Source organism: Mugil cephalus, chromosome 16 (assembly GCF_022458985.1).
Source record: "Mugil cephalus isolate CIBA_MC_2020 chromosome 16, CIBA_Mcephalus_1.1, whole genome shotgun sequence".
Classification (NCBI taxonomy): domain Eukaryota; kingdom Metazoa; phylum Chordata; class Actinopteri; order Mugiliformes; family Mugilidae; genus Mugil; species Mugil cephalus.
The window spans coordinates 8,047,361-8,068,077 of record NC_061785.1 but is presented as its reverse complement, the minus strand read 5'-3'; the positions used below and the strand labels follow the sequence as shown (position 1 = coordinate 8,068,077).

Sequence of the window (20,717 nt, the reverse complement as noted above, 5' to 3'; positions counted from 1 at the left end):
AAGTTATCGCAGCTCCTGAGGTGAACTTGAAGAGAGAATGCGTAACAGAGCAGGTTCTGCTCAAGGTTCTGTTGGGAGGCCTTTTGTATTTTCAGTGAATTGTAACCGTTTCGTGTGACAGATTAAATTCTGGAACAGCTGAACAAATAAGGCCTCGGGGAAAGCTGTGCATTTAGAGCAAAGAAACTGGATTTGACTCTCGTATCAGTTTGTGAGATTAAATAATGGTGCTCATTGTTTTGTCTCTTAATAATTCATTGTGCTGTTGCGGCAGTTTCGGTGTGTGTGTGTGTGTGTGTGTGTGTGTTTACCCGTATAGGGAGGTCAGTATCGAAGCCTCCAGAGGTGCTGCGGTACTCGGTGGGATAAATGAGGGACAGCGACCGGAGTGTGTGCTCCAGCAGACTGCAGGCGAGTGTGTACGCCGGTTTACAGCGCAGATGAACGCACACACACAGTATCCGCTCCAGGTCCCCTTGGTATTTTAACAGCTGTTCACCATCCACGCGGGTTACCTAAAAGCACACAGACACACACACACACACACACAGTCAATTCTTTGGAGAGGTGTGTCTTAAATATCGAGGGTCTCCAGTAAATCACGGCGTCTGGCTCGCTCCCACTCGAGTTAAGCTCCCAGGAGTAATAAAACAAAACAGAAAGAGTATCAATATGTTCTGGTTAACGACAAAGCCCTGTGATATTTATGACCCTACTCGGGGGCACACTGCAAAAGTCATAGATTTCTCTCTTACAAGTCCTAACTAGTCTTATTTATTTTTTTGAAAAAACAAGTTTTTTTTGCATGCGATTCACAGATTGCTAGGAAATGAAACGCGAATACAAAAAGGTTTAAAAAAGAAAAAAAAAACACGATGTGAGTTTTTCGGTCATTTCGAGATTAAAATACACAACACAGATGAAGTGAGTTAGAAGGATTAAAGTGGACGATAGATCTCACCTCAGAGAGCAGCTGGAGATTCCACAACAGCTCCTTATCCAGCTCGTCTTCACTCTGCAGCTCCTCATCTGCACACACGCACGCACGCAAGCACACAAACACACAAAGACGTTGAAATATGCACCGTTTAATCCCCCTGACAGAACTTTCTCAGGTCATTTGAGGTTTTGGCCGACTGATAGGACACCGGATGGATGGATTGCTACGGACACTCACGCTTCCTTAAAGATTAATCGACAACTGTCATGTTATGAATAGATTTCTTTTATACCTTTTTTTTTTTTCTTAAATTGTGCAAAACATGTGCAAAATGAACCATACTCCCATCAGATTCAGATGTAACTGGATTTCAATACAGTGAAAATGTTCAAAAAACAAGCTGAAGAGCAACTAAACTTGCGAGAGTTTTTTGAAGGTGCCTCACCACTCATCCACGCAGCTTCTACAGCTCTGAAGGTCTGGTGGGGTTTAAGTGGGATCATATGCGGCCGTTACTCTTAAGAAACTCCACATGTTTGCTTGTAGTTGTAGGAAACTCTTTTTGATCCTGTTTTGATCCAACTTCAGGTAAGTACCTCGGGGTTAATAGACCCTCACATTCATGTGAGTTTCTGATGGGCAACAGCCACAGATGTTTAACGCAGATGCTGTTTCAGCCCCAGGTCCACGCCATTCTTTTCAAAGTGAAGAAACTACTTGGATGAGTGTCAGACTCTACAAGTGCAACTGATTTTGTTTTATTTTCTTCACAGATTTCTTTAAGGAATGACAGGGGGGGAAATCTAATTAAATCATAACATGAGTGGCCTAAACCATCCTTAGCTTTCATACCTTTTAGTTATTTTAGCATTCTTAACTTTTACACATGCACCGATCAGCCACAACATTATGACCTCTGACAGGAGAAGTGAATAAGCATCTTGTGACAATTCTACTGGGAAACTTTTGGACCTGGCGTTCGTTCATGTGGATTTCACTTAGACATGTAGCACCCACCTAGACCAGACCAGGCACCCCGTCCCCATAGCAACGACACTCCTTCATGGCAGCAGCACAATGTGATCTGATCAAGTATCCGTGGGATGACCACAGAGGCCCTTCTTCTCAACCGCTCGACAACATTTTATTGCCAGATTCCACAAGAAGACCTTGTGTCAAGAAGACACAGTATTAGAAAGGTGGTCATAATGTTACGCCTGGTCGGTGTGTTCACTGGTGCGGCACTGCGCTGAATTACGCCACTAAAATGCAAGTCAGCTGCGCTTGCACCTCAAAGGGAGGCGACTCGAAAACCGAATGGCCGGCGCTGGAGCTGGAGTTAATAAATGTTTTAACAACAGCGGCTTTTACTGAAATCGCTCCAATGCAGAAAAGAGAGAAGATGTCTGAGTAGATGCTTTGTAGGAGGCAGAGGCGGGCGCCGAATTCGTTGTGCTTATCTAGCCACTGAGAGACTGAGAGTGAATGATGAAGGGCAATTTAGTAATCACAGTGTTGTGGCCTGAGTCGCCCCCACACCCTGCAGGATACAATATATGGGAAACAGATGCACGTTTAAGTGTAGTCACCTCGTTAATTAAATTCTTCCCCCCATTTAGACACAATTTTTTTAACCAGCTGCTAAATGCTAATGTTGCTTTTTTATCCTTGATTCTGTTTTTTTTTTTTTTTTGAAAAAACTGAAAACCCTGAAGAATAAAAATGTACCTTAACCGTGCGAAACCCAAGGTTTATTTGTGCGGTGGAATTAAATTCTGGACGAACTTGTTCAGAGCTCCAGAGAACACTCCGGAGGCCTTGAACAGCCTTCGGCGCAGAGCACGGTCCTATCTACGGGGCTGCTCTACATGCACGCACAGTGTGGTACTGACTGTCAGTAATGTGGAAGATGACGCTGCAGCAGTGAGGGACGAACAGACGGAGAGACTCGGCGGGATGACACTGCAAACACAAACACGCAAGCCAGAGGCATGCACAGGCGCAAAACACGAGCAGAGAGTTAGGCGAGCGACAAAAACAAGGCATGACACAGTACATGAGCATGTGATTAGGGTTGCATTTTTCTGCAAATGTATCGTCAACACATCATCAGCATATGGACCACAAATCTTCCTTTTGCGGGTTACACATGTGAATCTACATTATATTTAGGAAGGAAAATGTGATGCAGAGATAATGGGGGATGTACTTGTCAAACACACACACGCGTACCTTCGCTGCAGCTCTGCACATGTCAGCCACCATCCTGCCCGACACGCACGTCTCAAAGATGTTGGAGGTGGCAAATTTGTACACCTTCTGCAGCGCAACCTGGGATGAAGGTGAGGTGACGAAATTCATTACCAAATTTTAGACTCTTAATAACAAATCTAATAGTTAAACTTTGTTGGCACACAACAAATTATCAAAAACCACCTTGGTTCACATTTGGATATCATCTATAAAAAGACTTGTTGTCTCGTGTATTTGAGTGTAAATGACTGTTAAAGATCTTCGCAATCATCCAATCGCTCTAATCATTCTCACAACAAGCGACTGACGACGCTCCGGGAAGCATCCCCACGGAGACAGGAGAGTGTAAACAAAAGTCTCGCTTGAGAAATCTCGGCCTGACATCTTGCGGGAGGTGAGCATTTGCAAGGAGACAGACAGACAGAGTGTGCCATCTGGGGAAGAGCGGAGTGACGTTACCGTTGGACTACAGATAGCATAGCTTACAGTTTTCCGAATGATTACACCCGTGCACATTCCCAAATTGTGGCAATGTCTCTGCAAATGCAATCACAGACTGCCTGATGGGGACAGAGGCATGCTGATGTTGGAGCCAGCTGGGCAGCGAATAAAGGCGAACACTCCTGTCTGTACACTGCACCTCGCAGACCATCACTTTTTCAGCGCATATATTCACCAAGATTACTACCTTCAGGTAAACGGGAGATGAAATCCCACCTCTGATATGTTATTATCTAATGTTTTGGTATTGACTTGGCATTGGTGCACGTGAATGCGTTGCAGGGTGATGGTGAAAACATTCACCATCATGGAGATAATCTGTCAAGACTATCTGTCGATTTCCTGGGGTATCGCTCTTCATCCATAGTGGATCAGTCGCAAAGCTTTTTATCCCAGTCAGAACACTTTGGAAAATGAGACCCAGGTTCAGAAGTCCCAAAGTCATCCCTTAAATCATTTAAATTGCTTAAAAATAAGACAATAATGCTGGAATTGTCATCAGAGACCAACTTCTTGAGAATCTAGTGTGGTTGCCTGGGATCACATTCCTTTTAGTGAGAAGTAGTGCTGTGCAGATACCAGGTCTTTATGCTCTAAAATCGATTCTCAAATCTAAATATCGATACTTACGATGGTTCAGTCATTGGAGGTAATGTAGGAACACAAACTATTGAGCTGTGGCAACGCAACAAACCTTGTGAAACCCCTCAGATTAAACTACAACACAGAATACAAGACATTTATAATGAGGAGGACAGAAGAGGAGAGGACAGCGTCAGAACAAAGACGCAAGGTTTCATTTTATAATAGTTCTTAACAGTTAAACAATAATATATTTTGGTCTTATTATTTCACTTACTTCTTTTTCAAGTATTTCAAAAAGCATCCAATATACCTCAATATACTTCTGAGTTTAAAATAAATAAATAAATTACTCTTGTACTCTTTATGAAGCTATGATCTGAAATATACTATTACACTTAAGGGCGTATTTACACAAAGTATCGTTATCGGATCAGTATCACCGATACCAGCCTAAAATTTACTCAGTATCGGATCAGAAAGGAAATCGGTGGTATCGGACATCACTAGTATGAAGCAGATTGAGAACATGAGTATTAGTGAGTAGTCTTTCAGATTAGCGCTCTGAATTAAAAAAATGCTCAGTTAAGGTAAGAGTTCCTTTTGTAAAGAAGGTGTTGTTACCTGTAAGACACCCTGAGACAACGCGTGTGTGCGGTCATGTACTACCTTGTATATTTCAGTGGAGCACTGCGTAAGAACGGTGCTGACAGTAGACGACAGGCCCAGCTCCACCAGGCTCTCCAAATGAGTCTGGGTATCCGTCTCCATCTCGTCTCTCGTCTGTTCCAGGGTACTGTTGTCTATCAGAGCAAAACACCTGCGCAAGTACACAAACACGCACTTGAAACACTTGTCAGAACTATACGTTGACAGCGGCACGGAGGGGAAAAAAAACAAACAGACACCTGTTTCACGTGAAAGCCAGCGCGACTAGTGCGTTTCAAACAGAAAGACGCGTTCAGTCGCTGACAACAAAGCTTTACTTAGTGACACTCCGACTCGCTAATTCGTCTCTACCTGTCCAGGAAATGCAGAACGAAGTCTTCAAACTCAGCCGAAGCAAAACACAGATCCTTTTCAATCTGCAAGGCAGAAATGGAGATGATGTGTCAGAATGTTTGCAGAGTACTAGTGTGCTTCGGTTTGTTTCACTGTATCTGAGCTGGTTTTATTGATAAAAAGGGGACAATATTACACACGGACTCATGGTGACTCAGAGAGAATTTCCACTTATAATGAATCCAACAGGAGTGCGCTTCTTATATTTGAACATGGTAAACACGAGACCATATCAAAGCTGAAAGCTTCTCGCAGAGAACTGATAGCTGCCTTAGCTTAGCTTAGTTTAGCTTAGGGGAAGCAATATATATACATAATATATTCACAGCAAAACTCCAAGATATTGTCGCTTTTACACTTTGATTTTTCAGATAGCAGCTTTGATGTGAACATTAAACATAAAAACATTACAACATTAAAGGACTTCAATGACCAGCAAATGCTAAAATCTGCATATTCATGTACACATATTAAGGTATTAACACCGGCCTTTTCATCCGTCTTCTGTCCGTGTATTTGCTCTTTGTGTAACTGTTAATGTTAAACTGAGTTTTCTAATCATTATTTTTTTTTAATTTAAAGATACTTTTTAATTTCTCGGGAACGTCACTGAAATTCCTACTCGCAATTTGCTAATGAAACTAAGTAAAAACACAGTTTTGATAGCACTTCTTAAGAGACTTCTTCTATTTACTCTACTTTCACACTTACTCCTCGATCATTAAGAATTATATACTGTGATAATGACGACAATGGAAAAAAATGGGCAAGCCAGCGGAGTCAATTATCTTTTAGCAACATCAACACGGAGACGACTATGTAACATATGCTATCAGCTGGTCCATAAGTAACATCGAGACTTGAACTCCCTGTAAAGTCTTAAATGTGAATAAATCGTGGATGTGTGCGTACCTCCGTGAGATCAGTGTGTCGAGAAGGAGCAGACGAACAATCCACTAAAGGCACCAGAGTGGTGAAGGTGGCGATGAACTGGAACGTTATCTGGACAGAGAGGCACAGCGGGAAACAGATCAATTCACATCATCATGGAGTGATCACAGCGTAAGTTAAATTACTCACCAGATGTCTGTGGCATAACTTTTTCTTCTTTTTTTTTTTTTTTTTCAAACATGTTAATTTATTCTGGTGTGATGGATTAATATATTAAAATGAGCCCGACGAGAAAAGAGAGTCCATCCATTTTACAATTCAAGCAGAAACTGAAGGCTCGGCCGCGTTAATTGCGACTTCTTCAAACTCAGGTATTCATTCATGCTTTCGGGAATTATTTATAGGATAGACCCGAGTGTACAAGAAGGGAATTTAATCAGCAAGGAGCTGCATTGTCTACTTGTCGAACCCATTTTTCTTCATTACTAATCAACACATCCATTACTCACCATGCACTTGCTGAAGTCATTGGGGTCCACCCCTGGCAGCGAGCCCATGAGCAACGGGAGCACGTGCGCTCGGCCCTCTGGGTAATGGTTGTTAGGGGAGACCAGGCTGCGAGCCATGCCGATCATGCAGCTGAGCGTGGCGGTGAGGGTGTGCGGCTCAGTCAGGGTCTCCATCGCCGCGTACGTCCTGTTATGCACGAGGCGCGGAGGCGGCGGAGAGATGAAAGGGACAGGTGCACGTCGGTGTTTCAGGAAACAAGCGCACGTTAATTACTGTAGTTTGGCGGCGGATTTGGCCGACTCGCCAACAATGTCGGCGGTTGCACTAGTCGCGTGATTGCTGCAATTTGCTGTCAAAACTCACGCTCCTTCTATGAGTCACAACTCAGCCAAATCCGACTGCACGCATCCAGTGTGACACCTCCTAAGGATATAATTAACTCTTGTGTCCTTTGCAAATAAATACATCTGGATCCACTTAGAAATCGCAGAAGAAAAAAAAATATGATCCCCATACGGTATCTGCCAGAAGAATCATCCGGTTTTTAGTTTTATTTTTCAGCTTCAAAGCAATCTGGTAACAGTTGTGTGTGCCTCTTCAGGTACACTTCAAACAGGAAGTACTAATAGCCAATTCAGCTTACTTCTAATGGTGGAAAACACAAACAAATATGTGCTAAGAACTCAAACTTGCGGTTTCCTGCCACGTCTAAGACAGTGAAAATCCATAAATACATACTTTGATGTTGCACCATCAATACTATAGACCATTAAACTTACTTCTCTAGTATAGGTGGTATGGCGAGCTCTGGTGTGAGGAGAGCCAGGTTCTGAAGGGCGTAGGCTGCATCTGTGCTGCCAGTTTTACTGCAAATCACCAGGAGAGGGCAGATGAACACATACAACAGCAACAACAACAACAGCGTCAACACGAACACATGCGGATAATCACAAATGACCTGTCTTTGTCCAGATTAGACTTGTTGCGGTTGAGGTGTGTGCGGTTAGATTACTGCCCGGGTGGCACCGATTCAAACGCTCCATCCGCCGGCAGTGGACGTTAATATCAAAATAAAACTAATAGATAGGGAGTCTATTTGTGAAGTTCTGGTTTCAAAGGATGAAGATCGGGAGGAACTGTTGTCGTTATGCACCGGTTAACAAGAAGACTAATTGGCTCAGGCTATGCAGCAGAACGCTCACACCTACTCCCACAATGACACCTATGGCTTCTATTTCTGCATTAGTAGGAATAAAATCTATGGGCCTTCCCACATGATCGCATTTTCTTTGTTTATAAATGTCATGTTGCACAGAATCACTTTACTCAACAGCTAATATTATCGTTAGATATTTCTTTGCTTGTGCGCCTCAATTACTCTCCTTTGCTCATTTTCCCCTGCTGTGATTTTACATTCTGCTACTAATTTTCTGCTCTGTTGTACCATTTACATTTCACTGAAATTGTTTCATGTGCTTTACGGCCTCTTATATTGTACACTGTGTTGTATGTTCTTACCACCTGGCACAACTTGCATTACAGCGGTCCCATTTTATCATTTTAGGACTCGCTTAATGATGTTAATATGATATCAATAGTTCCAAGAGGTCAGTGTCCACACCACTGGAACTGCTCGCGAAAGGGAAGCCAAAGCAAGTAGAGCGCCCCCTGGTGGCTGCTCATAAGCTCCACCCCCTACATGTAGGTGGATGGGACTTGGGAAGAAATAAATCACTAAATTACACAAGGGTGGTTGTAGTTAATATTCCCCCGCCAGTTCCCATGCCAACCGCTCCGTAAAGTAGTCCTGTGGGACCTTGAGTGTTTTTAGAAAAAATAAATAAATAAAAAATACAGTGTATAATCCTACATTTCCTTAACTGGTGGAGGAAGAGTAGTGCGTAGTATTAATTAAACAAAATTGCGAGTGAGTCTGGCGGAAGTGTGGTTGGGTCATCGATATCACACCTCCACGTGGCTCCACTCTCGGAAGGCGCCGCCCGTGTCCCCACAAAACCACACAGTCAGTTTGGCCAACGAGAGGAAGTGGAGACATTATACAGTCTGTGGTATGAATATGTGATGGTAGATATGTAAATTAATATGTATCATATTCCTTATAGCAGTGATTCCCAACCTGTGGGCTGCAGCCCCCTGGTGGGCTGTGAAGGTACTGTAAGTGGGTCGCCAAATCATTGCATTGGATATTTGGGTTTTAGTTGTGTTCTGCGACACTGAATGTCACACAACAACACCATGATGTCTTTATATGATCCACTGCAGTTTTTATTTTAAAGGGAAAAAGGTCATAAGTAAGAATGCAATGTTTTGATTTTGTTTCTTTGATGCTATTGCTTTTGCTTAAATTGAAGTTTCATGTGGCCTTGATCCGAGCAGGATTTACATCATCTTTATATCGAGTTTGTATTTATGTGTAAGCCTATCGATTTAATGGGCTTCTTTCAAATGGTCTTCTTTGTCAAATTGTTACATATACGAATGCATTTTTCCATTGTTGAACGATACAGTTACTTATGAATAACTTGTTAATTAGCCTGTTACAGACAGCCTCTCGCTTGTCACTTCTGATATCTGTGTGGTGCTGATGGACAGCTCCTTGAATGATGGATGTGTGTGTGAGTGTGTGTGTTGCAACATGTTACAGATGCTATACTAAAAGGTTAATGACTCATCCTGCACTTAGAGGAGTATATTCATTTGCAGCACTCTCTCTGACCAACCAGAGCAGACTGAGGCTCCCTAATTTCCTGTTTTTACAGAAAACACAAATATGCTGAATATCTGCGCTCTGTGCTCTGTGCTGTACCTGAACATGGCCAGCAGGACGGCTCCGATGAGGCTGCGGGTGAACTCCTGCAGGTCCGCATCAGTCAACCTTTGACATTCAGGAACCAGCGTGATCCAGCTGGGGGCGGCGTAGCGTTCCCGGTGCACGCGGCGCACGACGCTCGCAGGGAGACGCTGGAGCAGCCGCATCAGCCGAGACTGCAGAAACACACATTTACACAAGATTAGCGTTATCACCCAGAGACACATTCACACGGGCTGCCACGAATAAGATCTCTGATATCGTTCTTTCCTGCCGCAGTTATTACTTTGCTGTTAGTGTTAAGAAAGCCAGCCAAGTTCAGAATGACAGGTTATAAATCAAAGGAGTGCGACAGCAAGCTGCAGGAGATGCGCTCCCGGCGTGTTGCATGTGCGAGCGAGAGGAAGAGGTTTACCTGCCAGCGGCCATGATTGGAGGGATGGTAGAAGGAGACAATGCTGTTGAAGAGGCAGGTCAGTTGTTTCTGTGCAGGGTTTCCTGGTCCACCCTGCAGGGACATAAATTAGCTATAGCCGCAATAAAATGTATGTTGTGTATGTTGGTGTATTTTAAGAAGAAAAACACAAAAGAATGAGTACCAGAAGTGCTGTGATCCACAATACCAAATGCCCAATGTCGTAGGAGTTGGTAAGATACCGTGGTGCCACCATCTGACTGACGCCGACTGGGAGGTTCAGACTGCGCAGGATCCTGGTGAAGATCTACACACACGTAGTGGAAAGTTTTACTTCATCCACATGGCCCAAACACATTAGCAGACACACATACACTCATTTGCCACTTTGTTAGGTACACCTGTTCAATTGCTTGCTAACACAAACAGCTAATTAGCCAATCACATGGCTGCAATTAGTCATGTAGAGGTGATCGAGACAACTTGCAACAAGCATCAGAATGAGGAAGAAAGGGGATTTAAGTGACTTTGAACGTGGTGCGGTTGTTGGTTCCAGACGGGCTGGTCTGAGTATTTCAGAAACTGCTGATCTACTGCGATTTACACACACAACCATCTCTAGGAGGCAGAGAATGGTCCGAAAAAGAGAAAATATCCAGTGAGCGGCACTTGTGTGGATGAAAATGCCTTGTTGATGTGAGAGGTCAGAGGAGAATGGGCAGCGTGGTTGGAGATGATAGAAAGGCAACAGTAACTCAAATAACCACTTGTTACACCCAAGGAATAAAGAATCTCTGAACGCACAAGAAGACCACACCCGGTGTCACTCCTGTCAGCTAAGAACAGGAAACTGAGACTACAGTTCACACAGGCTCACCAACGCTGGATAGACGATTGGAAAAACGTTGCCTGGTCTGATAAGTCTCAATTTCAGCTGTGACATTCGCATGGCAGGGTCAGAATTTGGAGTAAACAGCTATGAAAGCATGGATGCATCCTGCCTTGTATCAACGGTGGTGTAATGGTGTGAGGGATATTTTGTTGGCACACTTTGGGCCCCTAAGTACAAACTGAGCATTGTTTAAATGCCACAGTCTACATGAGCATTGTTGATGACCATGTCCATCCCTTTATGACCACAGTGTACCCATCTTCTGACGGCTACTTCCAGCAGGATATTGCACCATGTCACAAAGCGCATATCATCTTAAACTGCTTTCTGGAACATGACATTGAGTTCATTGTACTCCACTGGCCTCCACAGTCACCAGATCCAATGTCAATATGGACCAAAATCTCTGAGGAATGATTCCAACACGTCGTTGAAAGTATGCCACGAAGAATTAAGGCCCTTCTCAAGGCAAAAGGTGGCCCAGTCTTTTACTAGCAAGGTGTACCTATTAAAGTGGCCGGTGAGTGTATGCGTATATACATATATATATGTGTTCTCATAATTCTGCTAATGACTCACTGTGGGAATATAAGGGGTCCAGTCCACGTAGCCGATGTTATCGTTGGCAAGGCGAGCAAACAGGTTCACTAGGTGCTGCAGGACAACATTATAAAAACAAACAATCACCACGAGAACATTACAAGGAACGTTCCCAGAAATGAAGCGTAACATTCCAAGAATTAAATACAGCCACTTTTTATATTTTGGAAAATAACAGAAGCAGTGTTCAAAAAAAAAAAAAGAGAGAGAAACAGTGCACAGCCAGGCTGCTTTTATCCAGAAGGCTGGATAAAAGAAAAACTGAGGCACAAATGGAAAATCTTATCTGCATGCTCAGTGGAAACTGATAATCCGTTAACAACATTTCAATCATCGTCATCAGGAACTTTAGAAAAGTGTGTCCTTTCAAAGAACTCTATCCATTTGTAGGCAAATGGAAATCCGCATGATGCATTTCTCAGTAAATCAAAAATATATTTAAAAATCCAGCACTTGGTCTCTTAAATTTATGTGGAAATTTAAGATGGGGAATTTTCATTAATTTTAATTTTTACGGTGGCATAAAATCTTTCACTTTCGTGCCAGTTTGTGTGACCATGTGTTGCACTTCATCAGTAGGCTCAGAAAATGCCTTGCATGCTGTGGAGTGTGTGCGAGCGTCTCACCCCTTCCCAGCTCGGCTGATTTTGCAACGACATCCACAGATTCATTAATTCATCAAACCACAATCTGAGGAGGAAACACACACACACGATAAAAACCGATTCACACCCACTGACACACACCTGAGGCTGAATACCCCTCATCTATCTCCCGTTCCCCCAGTATATGAACTCATTCTCTCCCCTGTATATTCTGGAGAAGAGGGAGAGAAAATGAAATGGAAAAATGGAGTATTAAAGATGATGTATTGTGGAAAACTGTGCGGAAACTGCTTGTGAATCCAAGAGTAAATCCAGACAAATAAGCTTGCAAAAGAAGGGAATACGCTGAAGAATGCACTGAAAGCTGTGAAAGGGCCTGGTAGCTGGAAACCACAAAGAATGCAGAGAGATGAAGAAAAATGTGATACAAAACAAAGAGAGGGGAAGCACTGCTGATGTAAGGAGAAAATTATTCACTGAAGTCTCCAGGTGCAAAGGTGTGAACGTTTACGGAGATGGAAAATGTGGTGATATGACTCCTAAAGCAATGCATTTTCAAGATAGAACCCAATAACTGTGCGCAGAGATATAAAGTTAAGAAGGAAAGAAGGAACGAAGAGGTTAAAAGTTTGTTTTCGGGCTACTGCAACATCTCCTTGGTGCCTACATTTCTAAACCCTTCATGTTAGCTTTGGCCCTGACAAGCTGCACTTGGTGTTCCGTTTCTCAACGGAGCCATTCGTGTTGGCCCACTTACTGGAAGGCCTGGCTGTGCTCCTCTGGGGGCATGATGGTGGGCAGGAACAGCTCCATGTTGCTGATGGCCTTCTGCATGACCATGTCAAACACGCACAGCAGGGGGCGCCACTCATCCAGCATCTCTTTGGTGGAGGACGCGGGAAAATACCTGGGAAGATCACAAGGGCCAATTCCAAACGCGATCACAAGCGGATGACGGCGAGCGGGGACGGCTAAAGCTACAAATACACACGATAATCTACAGTGCGCGGCTCAAGTGAACATCAAAGCGGAACATTATGTGCGGCACAAATGACTTGATCACAGAAGATGGCACTTACAGTCTGCAGCTTTTGATCAGAGCCTTCAAAATGTGTTCCACTGAGCTGCAAACAAGCAAGAGAGAAGAGGTCTGTGAGTATGCATGTGTTTATGTCTTAACTATCTAATGAGATCCACAAACCTATCAGATACAGACGTCCATTTTTTCATCATAAATTACTTCTGATGGCCACATATTCTAATAAATCTTTACCAACAGTTCCAAACACCATCATATAGGAGTGTTACAAACAAAGAAGTAGTGGCACACTGCTGCAGTGGTTAGCACTGTGACTGTGAATGGCTGTTTATCTCTCTGCGTTAGCCTTGTGATGGATTGGCGACCTGTAATTGGTGTACACCACCTCTCAGTCAATGCCAGCGGGGATAGGCTCCAGCCCCCTGCGACCCTCTACAGGATTGATGGATGGATAAACAGTAAAAGAGGAAATACCTTATACCGGGGTATGGACAACTCAGAGGATGCACATGTATTTAAATGCAAACTGAATGCCCAAAGTCTCCACTGTATCAGCTCACAGACCTTGTATCGTTCCCAGACTCTGGGAGAGTTTTGAAAATATAAAATACATGTTTTTTAACTGTTATTTCACATCACAAAATCTTCCTAGTCACCTCTTTTAAAATAAGGATTCAGCAGAAGAGTTGTTTTTAGGATGCAGGATATTTTTGCTGCAGTATTGTCGTAGACCGCTGGGGTAAGTTAGCACCTTAGCATCTCAACCGCGACATGATCTCATGGCCACTATGGGTGGTACGGACTAGCTGACTGGTTGATTAGTCCACTTCACTGCTGCGCCATAACGCTTTAAGCATCACGTCGACTAGTCACTGGCCACTAATCACGAGCAGCGGTTCATCAAGTGAGTGGAAATACTTCACTAAAGATAAAGCCCATATAACCGCGATGTGTCAGTCCTGAAATGCAACAGTACAGTCTGTTACCATCTTCTAATGCTAGCAGAAGAACGGTCCAAATCCTCTCAACAGCAGTCACTTAACAACTTCACCTAAGTTGCTGATGTGCAGCCTGTTTTTATACAGGCTATACATATCTGCAGAACATGGGCGCTGCCAGGAATTTTGGGTCCCATGAAAAAAAAAATCCCATCAGGACCCCCACCATGAAAATAATTCTCTTAACATTAAAGAAAGTTTAATAAGCTTAAAATAAGTTCATATAATCCTAAAAAAAATAAATCGAGCTTTCTATTCAACTGACTTTCAATGGACAACATGGCAATGCTGAATGACCCAGCATGTCCTGGGACATTGTGGACCTCAAATAGTATTTTTTTTTAATCACTTTAAGCTTACTGAAAGCTCTCTCCTACCAACAACAGTCACACACAATGTATATAATGTGAGTAAAGCAATGCAGACTTCTCCAAAAATACTTTGCAGCTTTTTTTTTTTTGGCATTCAGGAGACATCCAGCAGGCCAGATCCAGGAGAGGGAACAAGTTAGGAGGACAACTTGTCTCTCCTCTCTCTCCTTTCTCTCTTTCCTTCATTTAAAAAATGATTTTCCTTTGCTCCTGGGCAGCAAAGTGGTTGATTTAGCAGCTACTACTGCTGCCTGTGCCACCAGTGTGCTAAGATAGGACCAAACCATTTCACACAGAGTCACGGGGGTGGTTGGTCAATATTTTATTATTATAATAAAAACCTCTAGTTTTTTATGATAATGGTTTAATAATTTTCTCTTTTTACCTATCTTTTAGGGTCCCCAGTCAGAGGTCCTTAGAATTGTCCTAACTTTCCCCCCCTATACACGCCACTGTCTGCAGCTCACAGCATGTAACACATGAGCTGTCTGCTCACAGCACATGCATTCAGGTCAAGAATATAGATTTCATTATTGCAAAGTGTTACTTTCTACTGTGTTTTTAGGTCACTAGCGACTAGTTCCTTTTGAATTGACTTTCATCACATAACAACTTGTAATGGAAAGTCTCTATTTCACAAGTTTGCTCTCTGAGTCATTGAGGAAAAGGAGGTTTGCTTTTGGATTTCACATTTTAAGTAGTTTTATAGTAAAAATTAATAACGCTTATCAGTGTGATAAATTTGAAGCTACAGCTAGCGGACAGCAACAGGAAAACAACTAACCTGATAAAATCCAACTTTAATCCCCTCTAAATCTCATATGACCTCTTTATTTATTTATATGTGGATATGTAGTCCTACGTCTAGAGCTGGAACAGTTGTACTGTATTAGGTAAAAATCTGCTTCCCTGTCAGTCTCAATTTAGTTAGACAGAGTCAGGCTAGTGGTTTGCCCTTGTTTCATCAATCTCGACTGCAATCGGGCACCAACACAAAAAGGAACCTTCTCTTCAAAGCAGATGGGCATTTTGAATAAAGTCTGGGTTGGCAGAAAGTAAAAGAGTCTGACGGAAAAAGCAGGTTAATTGCAGAAAGTGCACTGAGGCTGATAACAGCGCTTTATCATGTAGAAGTAAAACGGCATACTTGGGAAACCAGATGAGCCCCAGGTGCTCGGTTTTGGAGTAGACGACTCTCTCGTATAGATTGTAGAGCGGTCGCCACGGCAACTGCAGGTCATCTCTCGAAAGCAGTTCCTTCTTCCTGTTTGGGAAAAATAAATCATTCATCAGGTGTCTGGCGTGGTCGTGAGGCTCTGGGCAGGCTCTTGGATATTTAAACATTTGAAACGTCCACCTCCCCCCCGATGATAACAACTGCAGGGTGTCTTACAGAGTCTGTAATTGTGAGGAAGTGAATCACGGCATCACAGGCTGCGGTCGACGTGATTAGTGTGAACTTATTGACATGTCTGCAAACACACGACACTCTGTAGTTCTTAATATTCATTACAGCATAATTGGATTGACAGCTGCAGACCTAAGTTATTGGTATGGTAATTAACTGGTATGAAAATAATCTCAGTTCAACCCTCCCATAAGGGGTTCCATGGAGGAAAGAGACATGACTGACTTTCGGCCGGCTAACCGCGTAGATATGACATGTTTCTAGGATTTGTGGCTCCCCGTTAAGCTTTTAAATTGCCCAGCAAATGGTGGCCCACTGATGAGTACTTTAAAAGCTTTAAAATTGAGCAAGTTTCCCTTTTTTTTTTTTTTTTAATCCTGCCGAGAACTTTAACATTGCTTTCTTTGTGCTATATTACTTAGTTCTTTGTGGAAATCTCCTTTTTTTTTTATGGATTTAAACTTGCAGAAAGCCTGAGAGAGTCCCCGCACTGGAGAACATGCACAATTTCCACAACCCTCAGATTCCTCATGTCACCTCCTCTCGCATTCATCTAGCAGCTGGGGAGCGCGCTCTCATCGGGGAGATTTGAAAAATGAAGGAAAGAAAGAGACAATCAGGGAAATGACGGCGGAATGAAAGGGATGAAAATAACCTATTGAGAACGGTGCCGTGAGGAATCGGTCGAGACCCGGCACTTAATATACGGTTATCCCAGATCCTTCTCTTTTCATCTAATGGAAAACACTCAGACAAACGACATCTACATTAAGATGCTGCTTTTGTGATGGATGTGAAAATCGTGGAAACAACTGGAGACAAATGGGAAGTGATGAATGTGTCCGTCTCTTGGAGAATTTCCCGGATCTGATCCGAGAGGCAAAATGGGTCGGGGCTTAAAGACTGACAAATGTACTGTTAAGCCAACATGCTTCACAGTGGGTGCATCTCACTGACTGCATCCGTGTGTGTGTGTGTGTAAGGACATCTGATCAAGAATTCTGCTTACTGCGCCGTACAGTTATGAAGTATTCATACTTTACTCTCTGAAACCCAAACATTTTACTCTACTACTTGTAGATGCTGGTAGCTGTCAAATAAAACATCTGTTTAGGTTTGTCACGAAAACAGAGAATTCCCTTCTACGCTTGACATCATTTCAGTGTCCATTTGAGACTCGACGCGTAAAGATTTCCAGTGTTTTGAACAATAGAGCAAATCCTCGTCATCAATCATCTCAGGCGCCAGCAGAGAGAGGTCGAACCCCAGCTTCTGGACCGACCTAGCTGTGTATAAAGTGAAATCTGCCACTTTGGTCGGAACATCAAAATGCCGCTTGTGCATTAATATCAGTGCAAGGACAGCGTATGTGTGCTTTCGTTCAGGTACTGGATCGTTTTCACGGCAGACATTGTGACATGTCGTAGCAGGAAATGCATGAATATTAATGACGGCTGCGTTGCACTTATGGGACGACCTGCTGTTGTGCATGCTGGTTCCCTGTTATAGTTTAATGAGACACTAAAGGGAACTAAGCCATGATTAATGTTATTTGTTCCACCTGTGCTTTTCCTGCTGCGGCAAGTCAAACATGTCTACTGTGAAAATACAGAATGTTTGGGGTAATTTTACTTGACTCTCATTTTTTTTCTTCCACTACAGCTTTACTGCAGAAATATGAGATTTGAATTTGAAGGACTGCAACTGGACTACTGTTGCAAAAGAAATCTACTAAAACAGAGTTTTGTTAATTCTCATCTTATTAATATAATAGTCGCACATTAGGCCAACAATTACTTATGAATATAACTGAGGCTAATATTGCTAATGCTTCCAATTTGTTGCTTTTTCTCGAAATTTCTGGTCTGTCTGCTACAGGATGCAGCATATGAACATAACCATATAGAAATATTGAAGCAAATGAACATTCCCAAAGAATATTTCCATTTGCTATAAACATCAGCTGAATTTTGCCCAGATCGCCATGCAGATGCAAGATTTTCTACAACTGCACGGCCTTGGTGGATGTTTCTTGCCTCCTAATGCTTTGAAAGTTGCTCTTCTCTCATGTAGTTTGAATCCACAAATGGCGGCGTTCCAAAAGTCAACGAGCTAAGGGAAACATCCACTTTAATGTGACGTGGTCAGACGCTAGTGTGCCACTTGAGGCGCGGTGATGTTTACCAACCAAGCAGCTTACTTATCTCATTGTGCTAAGAGACAAAGAAGCTCATGCTGAGGAGTTCTGCTGTCAAAGGCTGTGGGATTTTACTGTCATAAAAAGAAACTGTTGCTCGTCATTATAAATTTTAAATAAAGCAATTTTGTATTGATTTATCAGTATTATGGTTATTTTACCGCAGACGTCATCCTGCCCTGAAATGAACCCCCCCAACTGGCTTCTTTGATCAATATAAAGGAGCAGTTATCCAAACTCCATCCAGAGCATCCTAACCTTGTCCCTATAGTTGAGTTGCCCTGATGTTCCTTAAACTATGTATGTTTGTGTGTGCGCACGCACTTGAGAAGCTGAATGAGGAGCCTGGCGTAGCTCTGCATCATGTACGGCTCCAGGTTCGGCAGCGTCACCAACTCGTACAGCAGCTTGATGAAGAGGACGTGGTCCTCTTTGCTGAACCTCCGGCCGTACAGCTTCAGGAACCTGAGGGCGAGACGTTTGATTAACAGTGAGCGGCTGATGGCTTCCAGTTTACTGTGCGACAGCTGACCCATATTCTTACGACACAGTCAGCGTCAGTGAGACACCGTCTCAGTATAAACCCCATACCAACCCTGTGGAGATAATGCCATCTGAAAAAGTGAAAGTCCAGACTTTATTCAGAATTTAAGGCCAAGACACTTTGGCCTTATTAACTATTGAAGCAGACAGGTCAATTATACAACACTGTCATTTCTTCAGATACTTGATGCTTTATTTGTTAATGTTCAAAAGACTTTAATCCACAGATGCATTATATTCTGATATAAAAGACTGGAGAAGCATATTAAATGTGTTTTAATTGTTATGTTATTGTAAGTAATGGTGACGGTGCAGATCCCTGTCATGAACATCCATTATCACTGGGTTAACTTGTGTGTGGGCAGATCATATTCTCAGGACAACCTTGCTTCAGCACTTACGAGAAAAGTTTCCTGGACCAGAAAGCGACTCCGGGCCACAGCTCTCTGAGGAGGACAGCTCTGCACAGGTTCTCTTTGATCTGCGACAACAGTTCCGTGGCCTCACGGTCCAGCCGGTCAGAGTAAGGCAACAGGCCGTTATAAACAATCTCCTTCTGAGGGACGAACCCATCCATATTCTCATTCACAGGCATATCCCACCGTTAGTCACTTTTTTTTTCGGCAGTATCCGACGGCGTGCGTAAATGGGTACAGAAACCCCGTCCCTCTTTATCTTAATGAATGTTGTACCTTCGGGGAAGTGCGCTGCAGAAGTTAGTCGGCATAATCCGCTGTGTCCAGCAAACCAGGCGGAAGGCAGGCGATCACAGGGGAAAGTATGTCACGCTAATTGAGCTGGGCAAAGCCGTGAGCGCAGAGGCGGCCAGTTCCGCTCTGGCCTGCAATGTCAAGCGCTGCGTCACCTCTCACTTTTCTCCACCGGCCGCCTGAGCGCCAGGGGGGTCGCAGGGTCCGCGCGCCGCCCGTGACGCACTGCAGGGGGGTGTGGGGGAGATGAGACGCGAGAAAGGGTTGCTGGAAGGGGCGCAGTGCTCCAAATGGTCGAGCTTTGATTTCAGCTTCAACTGAGACTAATGGCAGAAGGCTTTGATACAGAAAACTTTCATGTGTGCATCGCTTTGGACTACAAATCCCAGGGACGATGCATGGGCGTGAAGCAAACTAAGCTGCAGAATATTAGGATGATCTGATAAACGGATTAATGCTCCTCTCCTGTTCTACTGACCCTCAGTGGGCGTTAGTGGGATAAGCAAAGGCATGCACTCCCTCGGTGAACTCAGTCTGCGTTTATCCGTCTGTCTGTCTGTCTGTCTATGGAGTAAATGCATGCCGGTGCAGACATGTGGACTATGCTCTGCAATGTGCCAACACATGACAATTGTATCCTGTCCATTCTGTCTTCCGACACCTTCACCCAGACAATCTCCATTCTTTCTTTACTGTGCACGGTTCCATGAAAAGCCTTTCACTTTAAGTACATGTAATTCCCTCACCACTACATGCTTAGAGCGGAGCAGCAATTGCAGGATATTATCTGACCTGGCTGCCTGGCGCTGACATCGCTGCTCACAGCAAGTGCTTAGAACATAATGCAAAAAAACTCTTGGGGTTCTCAGGTCTGGTTGCTGTCAGAGACACGGGTAAAATTGTGCAGCTCCACTTTGGGCTTTCTTAAACTGCCCGATTGCATAAAGCGTCCTGCGTCTCAACCTTGCCTCAATCTCTTTGGAGGTCTTCTTGTCGCAGGACTTTACCTTTAGCCCCCTGACAGCCTCTGCAACGGTCAATCAGTTGCACTTTCCTGAGACAGCTTAGTGCCCTCTTTAAAACTTGTTCTCATTATAAACGAAGACAGAAGGAGTCGTGGACTTTGAGGTGGATTCCAGGACAGAATGTGCCTTCCACACAGCGTATCAGTCCTACTAGAGTGTCACACCAGACTTTGCCAAGTAATCTCGCCCAAGACTTCACCTTTTATATCCCCTCAGATCTTATTACTTTTGGGCTTTTTCTGACTCTCAGAGCAGTGACAGCACCTGCTTTGACCGTCTCCACCGTTGAACCACTTCCAGGAAGAAACATGGTGTCTGTTCCTCTTTGCTCTCGGTTGCGATGTT

The 20,717-nt window shown here is 43.5% G+C and overlaps 1 protein-coding gene across 1 annotated transcript in view; it reads right to left on the bottom strand.

Annotated features, from left to right (window-relative positions):
- The window catches only part of LOC125022319 (proteasome activator complex subunit 4B-like), a 38,841-nt gene extending 19,072 nt beyond the window's left edge, over window positions 1-19,769 (bottom strand). Inside the window, exons 1-19 of the mRNA XM_047608857.1 lie at window positions 19,039-19,769; window positions 18,419-18,559; window positions 15,637-15,753; window positions 13,161-13,205; window positions 12,839-12,988; window positions 12,103-12,166; window positions 11,456-11,530; window positions 10,169-10,291; window positions 9,985-10,077; window positions 9,567-9,745; window positions 7,519-7,605; window positions 6,739-6,925; window positions 6,251-6,340; window positions 5,297-5,361; window positions 4,946-5,096; window positions 3,173-3,271; window positions 2,833-2,902; window positions 962-1,029; window positions 312-515 (exon numbers count right to left, since the gene is read on the bottom strand). Coding sequence (XP_047464813.1) covers window positions 312-515; window positions 962-1,029; window positions 2,833-2,902; window positions 3,173-3,271; window positions 4,946-5,096; window positions 5,297-5,361; window positions 6,251-6,340; window positions 6,739-6,925; window positions 7,519-7,605; window positions 9,567-9,745; window positions 9,985-10,077; window positions 10,169-10,291; window positions 11,456-11,530; window positions 12,103-12,166; window positions 12,839-12,988; window positions 13,161-13,205; window positions 15,637-15,753; window positions 18,419-18,559; window positions 19,039-19,232 — 2,202 coding nt within the window. The 5' untranslated portion in view covers window positions 19,233-19,769. The remainder of the gene's footprint in view (window positions 1-311; window positions 516-961; window positions 1,030-2,832; window positions 2,903-3,172; window positions 3,272-4,945; window positions 5,097-5,296; window positions 5,362-6,250; window positions 6,341-6,738; window positions 6,926-7,518; window positions 7,606-9,566; window positions 9,746-9,984; window positions 10,078-10,168; window positions 10,292-11,455; window positions 11,531-12,102; window positions 12,167-12,838; window positions 12,989-13,160; window positions 13,206-15,636; window positions 15,754-18,418; window positions 18,560-19,038) is intronic.
- Window positions 19,770-20,717: the final 948 nt, after the last annotated feature.